Source organism: Eschscholzia californica, unplaced genomic scaffold (assembly GCF_041429995.1).
Source record: "Eschscholzia californica isolate CP2 unplaced genomic scaffold, dmEscCali1.0.p SCAF_3, whole genome shotgun sequence".
Lineage (NCBI taxonomy): Eukaryota > Viridiplantae > Streptophyta > Magnoliopsida > Ranunculales > Papaveraceae > Eschscholzia > Eschscholzia californica.
The window spans coordinates 1,920,181-1,931,226 of NW_028238420.1; the positions used below are offsets into that span (position 1 = coordinate 1,920,181).

The 11,046-nt window shown below is 35.6% G+C and overlaps 2 protein-coding genes across 2 annotated transcripts; both read left to right on the plus strand.

The window, feature by feature from the left end:
• The first annotated feature begins 354 nt into the window (after positions 1-354).
• On the plus strand, positions 355-3,147 carry LOC147547595 (toMV susceptible protein tm-1(GCR26)-like). The gene is made up of 4 exons (XM_086669735.1): positions 355-651; positions 1,478-2,149; positions 2,255-2,683; positions 2,786-3,147. The coding sequence occupies exons 1-4, from the start codon at positions 505-507 to the stop codon at positions 2,879-2,881; spliced, it is 1,344 nt and encodes a 447-aa protein (XP_086525861.1). The 5' UTR covers positions 355-504; the 3' UTR covers positions 2,882-3,147.
• A 2,953-nt stretch (positions 3,148-6,100) lies between these two features.
• Positions 6,101-8,013, plus strand: LOC147547596 (uncharacterized). Its single transcript, XM_086670907.1, has 3 exons — positions 6,101-6,626; positions 6,855-7,057; positions 7,590-8,013. The coding sequence occupies exons 1-2, from the start codon at positions 6,204-6,206 to the stop codon at positions 7,044-7,046; spliced, it is 615 nt and encodes a 204-aa protein (XP_086527033.1). The 5' UTR covers positions 6,101-6,203; the 3' UTR covers positions 7,047-7,057; positions 7,590-8,013.
• Positions 8,014-11,046: the final 3,033 nt, after the last annotated feature.

Consider the following 11,046-nt stretch of genomic DNA (forward strand, 5'->3'; position numbering starts at 1 on the left):
CCTTAAACTGAGTTCTTTTTAAACCATTGCATGGGGGGCCCTTTAACCAAACAAGGTTAATGACTATTTACCAAGTCAATGAATTCATAGAGAGGCCTTTTAACAAAAATGAGAGGGCCCTATGAAACTTTTCAAAATAATATTTAATTGTTAAAACCAAATAAGTAATTCACTCGTGGGTTAAAGAAGTCTTATTATATTTTTTTTTCTTGAAAGTGAGTCTTATTATATTTTAGTTTAGTCATTCTTTATTTCTTTGAGTGTCTTGTGAGTGATTGACTTTTATAAGTCATTCTATTTTAGTCGACATAGTCATTCTTTAATTTACATTTTTTGGGTGTCTTGTGAGTAGGTGAGAGAGGATGAGTAATGGTTGAGAAGAACGTGGAGTTTGTGAGCTTATAAAGTCAGTAGTTTTGACAGAATGAAGTATCCAGATTTACAACACAGAAAACTATCTACCTCTCAGAATAACCATTTGAATTCCCAAAACCCTCATTTCAAATGGCAGATGATAATGAAGATACAAAAATTCATCAATTTTTTTGTATTGGAACAGCTGATACAAAACTCGAAGAACTTATTTTCCTTTCCAACTCAGTTCAATCCAATATTCATAGATTTTCCACAAACAACAACTCTTCATTTAAAGTAAGTCAAATCTCCTTTCCTTCCCCTTACCTCTTATGATTTCATTATGATTATGTTTATTGAGTAATCTTTTTGTGAAATTTGTCTTCTCGACGTGTAGCCATCAAGAATATAATGTCAAGGTCTTCTCCCCTCAATTGGTTTTGAGCTAGATGACCACAAACTTAATATAGTAGCAGAACTAGACCCACACGTGATAGACTTAAGCCACACGTACTCCACGTGAACAAAAAACACCAGGTGATAGCCTAAAAAAACCCCACATGTGAGGGGCGTGTGAGAATTGTCCCAAAGGGGAGAAGGGGCATCTAGCAATCAAAAATATAATGTCAAGGTCTTCTCTACTCATTGTCAATTGGTTTTAAGCTAGGTGACCACAAACTTAACATGGTATCAGAACTAGGCCCACACGTGATAGACTTAAGCCACACGTACTTTACGTGAACAAAAAACCCCACATGTGAGGGGGCGTGTGAAAATTGTCTCAAATGGGACGAGGGGAATCTGGCAATCAAGAATATAATGTCAAGGTCTTCTCTACTCATTGTCAATTGATTTTGAGTTGGATGACCACAAACTCAACACTTTTTATGTTCATTTATGTTCTTATCTTGAAAACACTAATATAAACTTTGAATTATCTATCTTGTATCAAATCAAAAGCTATAGTTTAATTTCACTATAGAATGTTCTACATGAAACACACAAGATTTTTACAAGATTTCTACTCTTGTGATCTTAATAGATAGAGAGATTTTGACTTGTTTTTGTAGATAGATTACTTGTAGTTGGTTCTTACAAATTGGTATTCATGTGTAAATGTCAGGTAAAAGTGACAATTTTGGATGTTTCAGCTAATGAAAAGGAAATAGAAACACCCAAGGTTTCTTCATTTATAACAAGGAAAGAAGTTCTATCTCATTATAATGGGATTGATGAGCAAAAACAACCCTTAAATATTATTCTTCCTCGTGAAAGAAGCGAAGCAATTGCTATTATGAGTAAATCACTTGAACATTTCCTTAAGAAAGTTGTTAATGATCAACTTCTTGCTGGTGTAATTGGTCTAGGAGGGACCGGAGGGACGTCTTTAATATCATCTGCTTTGAGATCTCTTCCTTTAGGACTTCCTAAGCTTATTGTATCGACTGTTGCTAGTGGACAGACAGATCCTTATATCGGGATATCGGATTTGATATTGTTGCCATCCATTGTAGATATTTGTGGGATTAATAGCATAAGTAAGATTGTGTTGTCTAATGCTGGAGCTTGTGCTGCTGGAATGGTGGTCGGGAGAATTTTCGAAATGGACGAAAGTTCTTCTTGTAAGACAGTTAAAAAACCCACGGTCGGAATAACTATGTGTGGTGTGACGATGCCATGCGTAAGTGTTGTTAAAGAAAGACTGGAGAAACATGGTTATGAAACACTTGTGTTTCATGCCACAGGGGTTGGTGGCAGGGCTATGGAGGATTTGGTTCGAGGAGGATTCATACAGGTATATATATACATATATATATATATGTTCATTTTGTGTTTCGTTTGTTGTGTGTCGGATGGTTTGAGATGCCAATGACATAACCTGATGTTTTGGTTTTGTTAGGCTGTTTTGGATATCACAATCCCAGAAGTTGCAGATTATGTAGTCGGAGGAGTTATGCCGTGTGACAGTACCCGCTTTGATGCACCCATAGAGATGGAAGTTCCCTTGGTTTTAAGCATAGGTGGCTTAGATATGGTGACCTTTGGAACTAAGCAAACTATACCATCCAATTTTCAAGATAGAAACATTCATGTGCATAATGAACAGATTTCATTGATGAGAACGACGATAGATGAAAACAAGGAATTTGCTGCTTTTATAGCAGACAAATTGAACAAATCGTCATCATCGTCAAATATATGTATCTGCCTACCAGAGAAGGGTGTATCTGCTCTGGACGCGCCAAGGATGGCTTTTTATGACAGTGAAGTTACTGCTGCTTTAATTGGTGAACTAGAAAGACTCGTTGTAACTACTGAATATCGGCAGGTACCATATATAAGCTGTTGCTTCTTCTAATTAGTACATATATATATAGGTGACCTTCATTTACTTGCTGTTTCTAACACGTACAACACTTTATTTTAATAGGTGAAGCGCTATCCTTATCATATTAATGATGTTGAATTTGCAAATGCATTGGGCAACTGTTTCTTGGAGATCAGTCGGCCGAAATCTCAAAAATAATGCCAGCCCGCAACAAGACAATTATATTCTTAAAACCTACCTGGTCAAGATCTTGAAGAGATCTAAATCCGTTTAATATTCCTGGGCATGTACAATGAATGATACTCATATTGGCAATCCTTGATCGTCTAATGCTTGTAAATTAATGATGTTTTAGTTGCCTTTTGTCAACCTTTTGTATCAATAAGATGAACTGACGAAGTTTTTCTTATGACCACTCCAGTAGTAGGAGCCCTTGGTTGAACTCTCGACTATTTGGTTTTCACCAATAGTTGGTTCATTTAGAGATGGGTTATTTTATCATGTTGATGAACTTATTGACCCCATAATCTGAATATTCTTCACCATCAATACTAAGAGCATCTTTAATGGGACACTCAATCTCTAACACTTAGAGTGTCACATATGACTTTTTGGAGTTTTTGTTAAAAAACCATCTCCAATGGAACACTTTGTTAGACACTCTATTATGAGGTGGACACATTTATTATATATAGAGTGTCTAGAGAGAGAAACTCTAAAACTAGAGTGTCTCTTTGAGACTATCTAAGAGCATCTCCAATGCAACACTCAAACTCTAAATCTTAGAGTGCCACATAGGATTTTTTAAGAGTTTTTCTTTAAAATCCATCTACAATGCAAAACTCAACATGAATCTCTAAAGTGATGTGTCAAGATTTATTTTAGAGATCCTTAAGAGGACACTCTAAATTTAGAGTGTCTTCTTGAGATTCTCTAAGTGCCACATAAACAAATCAATTAGTTTTAAATCAAAATATAGGTTTTTAGAGTTTCTCTTGAGTGTTGCATTGGAGAAAGTTTTGCAATAGAGTGTCTCTAAATGGCCAAATAGGAAAGAGGTCATTTAGAGATCCATTTTTCACACTTGACACATAAGATTTTTAGAGTTTTTCTTGAGTCTTGCATTGGAGATGCTCTAAGTGTCACTTTAAAATTTAAACTAATGGAAACATTTTCTTTTCAACTACTTTTACCATATTCAATTTAAAAGTGACATGTGTATTAAGTAGAGAGATTTTAGAGATCCCATTGGAGACCAAACAACTTTAGAGTGTCTCTATATTGACACTTAGGAAAGAGAATCTTCATTTGATACTTGACAACTAGACTTTTAGAGTCTTTCTTAGAGTGTCCCATTGGAGATAATCTAAGTGTCTGAGATACTTAAAGAAGTGAGCATTCTAAATGATTTGGAAAATTTTAAAAAAACAAGTAGGGGTTATTCACTGTCAAGGCCGGAGAAAACAAGCCGTTATGGTTATCAACTAACCAGTGAAAAACTAACCAATAAGTTCTACAACCTTCAGTGTGTACCTCACTAATATGTTCGCTCATTTATCGAAATATTCTATTGATCCTTCTCATGAGCACACCGATTTTCTTCTCTATCGAAAGTTTGAAAACGAAAATAAAAAATTTGTCTTTTTTTTTTTTTTTTTTTAATTCACTATCTTGTAAGTTTCTTGCATATATATGTACAACTACATGATATCTATTAGGTTGTGTTTGATATCAGGGAAATAATTTCATGGAAATAAAATAGTTCCATGGAAAGTCTTCCACGGAATAAATTCCGTGGAAATAAGAGTTCTTTCGTTTGATAGTCATTTAATATTTCGTGGAATTACGAACTCTGTTATTTGGTTAACAACTAACTTCTACGAATATAATATTCAATCAAAAGTTTTTATTTACTCCTTATGTAGTCAAAATGACATTTTTTTTTTATATTACCAAAATTACATTTTCATCCTTATGTTGTCTAAATTACATTTTTACCCTTATGTTTTCAAAATTATATTTTTACCCCTATATTGTAAAATTATTTAACCTTGTGTCATTTCAATGTAAAAGTGTAGACATGTCATTTTTACAAGATAAAGGTAAGAATGTCATTCAGACCAAATAAAAGTAAAAATGTCACTTTAATTTATACGAGGGTAAAAATGTCATTTTGACTACATAAGGTTAAGATGTCAATTTGATATTATAAAAGGGTAAAAATGTAAGTTTTTCTATATAAAGCCAAAATGTCATCTTAACAACTTTGTAAACATGTCATTTGGTAAGAAGGGCAAAAATGTCATTTGTCTAATGTATAAGTAAAAGTTTATTTTGCTAAATTTTATGGGTAAAATGTCATTTAGAACAAATATGGAGATAAATATTAGGTTTCAACTATCTGAATATATTAAAATATTTTTATTTTGATTTTTGACTTTCCACAAAAATTAATTCCTAGGGTGGAACAAGGAATTAAAAGTGGGTTATTTCATGGAAATAGATTCCCCAGGGAATTAAAGTCATTGAATTATACTTCGTATCAAACGGTGGAAATACCTAATTCCATAAAAACTCTTTTATTTCCATGGAAACAGGAGAATCAAACACACCCTTATAATAAAACAATTCTTTTTTATTAACTGCAGGGTTCTCTCTATCTCTATACCTATGGTGTAAATGAGCACATGAAACAGGAGATATCAAACACACCCTAATTCCATGAAAACTCTTTTATTTCCATTACAATAAACTTCAAAGATTAACGAATATGAGCACATGTTCAAACAAAAATAAAATCTGAATGAGGAACTAAAGTATCTTGTTTTCTTCATGTCAGATTCACCTAAAAATAACCTAAGAAAATTTGATAAAAATACCCCAAGAAGGATAACAAAATGAACACGAACTAAAAAAGAAACCTAATACGAAATTATAATTCTGAAAGACACTCATTTGTCTAAAATAAAAGTTTTCGAAGCCAAAATAAAAATGTAACATGATGCCCCCTAAAAGTCTCTTCATATTTCATCGACTTTTTTTAGTTTATACTAAAAAATCACTTTTCATATTTAGATATGATAACAACGAAAACTCAGATAAGGTAAAACAATAAACTGACCTATATGAGATGTAGAGAGGGTAAAACCAGAGATATTTAAGATGAACCGCTGCTCACCCCTGTGCATGAGTAGTTTTACTTGAATACATAAAGTTGGTGAGCTTCTTCGACGAGCATCGGGTTATCCGATACCAGCCCATGTCTAGTAGTGACCTTGGGCTTGGTACCCCGAGTTGAGTTCCAGACGCCCACGCCACGAGCACTTCAAACCGGGTTCGTAGTTCGGAACCGAAACCGATGATGGGCTTGCTCGTCCATGGGCCGGCATTTGGTACGCCTTCAAACACCAAATAGCTAGCACCCAAAATTAAAGGCGGGAAAACATTTTTCGTTCTGATTTCTAATGTGAGGTGTAAGAAGCTGAATCTCGTTCTTTAGAAAAATTTGAATTCTGTGGATATGGCGGGAGAAGAAACAAGAAGAACTTGGGAAGAAGAAGCAGATGATGAATGGGAGCTTTGTAATGATGACGGGTTTGTTTACAAGAGAAGAAAGAGAAAGAAAACAGATGATGATACCACCGCCACCACCAGCGGCGGTGGTGGTGGTGCTATTGTTGATTTAGAGGCGGAGATACGGCAGAAGAAGAAAACCCAGAGGATAAGTTTTTTAATGAAGCTGAAAGATCGGTATAAGAGAGAGATAGTTCAGTGGGAAAATTTGTCGAACACTTTGAGGGATATGGAAGAGAAAACCCTAATACACCACCACCAACAACAACTCCAGTTACGATCTTCACCATCTTCTTCTTCTGTGATGAAACAGCACCAGAAGACGCCGGAATCTTCTTACGGGACTTTGATTGATAATCTCATCTTGCAGGTTTATACTTTTTTTAGGGCTTTTTCAGTTCGGTTCTTACTTAGGTTTGGGTTTATGTTTTTCAATTCATTAGGGCTTTCAATTTGATTGAGATCTGCTAAACTTTTTAGGGCTTTGCAATTTTAGGGTTTTTGTAGTTCTTTATGATCTCCTTTAAACATTAGAATTTCTTATAAACCCCCTTATAAAGTTTCTTCATTTGTTCACCATTTTGATGTTGAAATTCAGGCAGAAGCCCAAGAAGCCATGATTCAGGATATTTCAAGCCTCTGTGATGCAGCAGAAGCTATCTGTAGAGAAGAAGAGGATTCCTTAAAGCAATATTTCTTCGACCTTCCGATATGGGCGTCATCGCCCCGTAGCCTACTCGCTTCTCTATGTGATCAAGATGACAGTAGCAACAGAGACAACAATGTCTAGCTGACATGAATGTAATTCATCTTCTCCTTTCTCCTGTTTTGTGTTTCATTAACATTTTGTAGTCCTTCATTCCAGAAACATGAAAACTCAATAAATCTGAAATTGGTTCGAAGTAAAAGGTTGTTGCTTGATGGATTGCAAGCTTTAATTCCAATAGCTTAAATGATGAAGATAAAAGTCTGTATTGTTTCAATTAAAACTTCGAGAAAGAAGATGTGACAATCCCACATCGCTAGCAAGAGTGTCCGGAGCTAGCTTAGTAAGTATCGAGGCCTTTTGGGTGGCCTCGTGGAGCCTTCACCAAAAACAAAACCCCGTACCTTTGGGCTTCGCCTTGAGGTACCTGTGGGCTTCGGCCTGAGGTGTCTAAGGCTTGGGGAGTCACAGAAGAGCCTTTTTAACCACCCCTAAGAGCCGGATTTTGACCACCTCTAAGAGATAGAGTTTGATTCCATTGTTAAGTAGATTCTGCTGGCAATTAGAGCTTCTTTGTTACTGACTAATAACATATACAGATTGCATAATTTTTATTTCAATGTGTAGGTATATATCATTCTTATCCGACAAGTGCATTTGATGCAAAAGATGCCATGGAGAAAGTTAATGATCTTCAACCACGGTGGCTTGGGAGGGACGATGTCTTTTACTATAGGTTTGGACTTCGATGGGGTTTTTCAAAGAGGAACCACAAGACTTGTTGGAACATTGCAGGATTGGCAACTTTGAAGTTATGTGGAAGAGATTGGAAGGCATGATTTTGGTTAGTAAAATAGAAGCTTAACTTTTATGTTTTTGTTTTAATGGTGGGTTTGCCCCCTCTGTGGAGGGGGTCTCTATCAAATGTATGAAAAGGATTAGGGTTGATCATGAGGGTTTGGATTGCATAGGTTAAATTGAAGAACAAAGCAATCTGTGATTACCCATGTTGTATTATGGCCATAGTGTGAATGAAATCTCCTTTCACCAATCTCTCTCTGTGTGTATATAGTAATTGATGGTGGTGGTTGGTGGTCGGAAGTGAGGGTGAAGATGAATTAGAGCTAATAAAAAATGCCTCATACACTTATACTTTTAAGTCAACTTTCAATTAGCTAGATAATTAATTATGTGTTAGTTTAAACACATAATGACAGTAAGAAGATTCTAATTGTCGATCAAATCAGGCGTTTAGTGATTCGAAGTGCATTGACAAATATAATTACCAGTGAATAAAAGGTGTCATTTGGTTAATTAAATCCTACAACATAATTATATAAGAAGTCTAAAAAGTTTTGCCCCCAAGTTAGTGAAGCAAATCTGATTTAACATGGCTGAAGAACTTGTTATCTCTCTGATTAAGCAATTAGGGAGCATCACCTTCAATGAGGCCAACCAACAAGTGAGCCTAGTGATTGGAGTTGAATAAGAGATTGACAAGCTCACTAAAACATTTCAGTCTATCAAGGTTTTAATGAATAATGCGGATCTAAAACAAACCCAAGATCGATCGGTGAAGCTATGGTTAGAGGAATTCAAACAAGTAGCTTATGACATAGAGGATGTTCTAGATGAGTGGATAACAAAAACTCACATAAATTCACACAACGAAGACCATAGATTTATAAGCAAGGTAACTTCCTTAATCTCATCTCCATTCGTTAACGTTGCTTTAAAGCATGACATTGCTTCTAGGATCGTAGAGATACGAAAGAGATTAGATTTCATTGCAACCGAGAGAATTAAAACGTTACAACTTATTCCGAATATGGGTTATTCTAATGAGAGTACTACTTGTATACAATTAGGATCCACCTCTCTAATTGATGTTTCGGAGATATGTGGTCGCGATGTAGACAAGAATATCATCCTTGAAAAATTATTAGGCAATGAGAGTTCTACTAGCAATACTATTAGTACTCATTGCCCGAATATCGTCTCTATAGTTGGGATGGGGGACTTGGAAAGACTACGCTCGCCCAACTAGTTTTTAACCATGACCAAGTGAAAGCCCATTTTCAAGCTGCTATTTGGGTTCACGTGTCGAATCATTTTGATATCGTGTCAATTTCCAAATCCATCATCTCAAAACTTGGTGGAGAAATTTCAAAAGATACATTTGTATGGAACCACGATTTGCACAATTTGTTATCTACCACTCTTAATGAAAAACGTTTTCTACTCATTCTTGATGATGTGTGGAATGAGGATGAGAGTAAGTGGTCTCCTCTAAAGCTTTCACTCAAGAATGGGGCGTCCGAATCTCGAATTTTAGTCACCACAAGGAGTCAAAGAGTAGCAGTGATGATGGGAACGACTCACCAACACGAGTTGGGGATTTTATCGGATGATGATTGTTGTTCATTGTTGAGTCGAATAGCTTTTGATAATAGGGAAAAAAAAGAGTGCGACGAGTTAATAGAAACTAGTATTCTACTCGCGAAAAAATGCAATGGTTTACCTCTCGCTGCTAAGACTTTAGGAAGCCTCTTGCGTTTCAAAAAAACTAAAAAGGAATGGCTTAGTGTGGCCGGAAGCAGTATGTGGGAATTATGCGAGTCTGAAAACGAATATTTAAGACCTGCCCTATTGTTGAGTTATAATGACTTGTCATCACCGCTAAAAACTTGTTTCCAATACTATGCTACTCTCCCGAAAGGTTGCAAGATAGAGAAAGACACATTAGTTAAGTTGTGGATGGCGTATGGTCTTCTCCACTCACATCGTGGAACAGAAGATTTAGAGTCGGTTGGGGAAGGATATTTTGACGCCTTAGCAATGCGTTCATTTTTCCATAAATTCTCTGAGGGTACCTTTGATGTGACTACAGAGTATTGCAGGATGCACGATATTCTTCATGATCTTGCAAATTTCCTCTTGAATAATACATTTTGTACTAATGAAGTAGATGTTAGCAAGCTATCCTCAAATATTCGTACAAATGTCAACCATATAACTCTAATGAATTCTTGTCCAAAGTTTGATGATATTTCCTCATTATATAGGGACAAGAAGCTACGAACGTTTAGAGCTTCTCGGTGCCAATCACCTTCTCCTGATTTGTTCCACCGTCTAAGGTATCTTAGAGTACTAATTTTGAATGACACATCCCTTTCAAGTATCCCAAGTAAGATTAAGAAATTAGTACACCTAAGGTATCTTGTGTGAGAGTTAGGGTTTGAGAGAATCAGGAATGAGGTTGTGGTTACAAATACAATCTTATATATGGTCAACCTTGGTCAACAAGTCAGAGGACTAGGGTTTCGGTCCAAGTCAGCAAGTCAAGGTCAAACAGCAATCCAGGCCCAGCTCAACTAAGTTTCTTCTCATTTACTTTAAGCACTCCTATGAGTTAGTTACCTGTAACAATAAAGTTAGTTAGTTAGTTAGCTAACAAACTACTAATAACTGTTTCTCTTCCCTTTAGATAACTCTACCTATAAATAGAGTTTGTAATTCATAAAGAAGATTGATTGAAATAAAACTTAAGAATTCTTACCAAGGAAAACTGACATGGTATCAGTCTCAGCTTAGATCCACCAAAACTAGGGTTTTCCTCTTTGAATTCAATAGCAATCGATTTAACATCTCGCAAAATCAAACACATTACCAAGAAACATGATCAAAATTCAGTAAAATCAAACATTCACAATCAATTTTTGTCTTCAGAATTGAAGAAAACAGAAGAAATTGAAGAAAACAGAAGAAGTTAAGTTGAAGTTCAAGAAAACTTACTTTTTCTTCAGACTTTTCTCCAAAGCACGCTTCCACAATCAGTAATGGCTGCAGCAAACCTAGGTAATCTTCCTCCTATCTCATCTGTTACTAGTTTTATAACAGAGAAACTTGATGACTCTAATTACTTGATGTGGAAGGATCAAGTAGAGACTTTATTAGGAACATATGATCTTTTAGGGTTTGTAAATGGCACCATTGAAATACCACCTCAACTTAAGGTCATTCATGGTGTTGAGCAAGTTAACCCAAATTACCAAGTATGGAGGAGTAAAAAGAGTTTTGTACG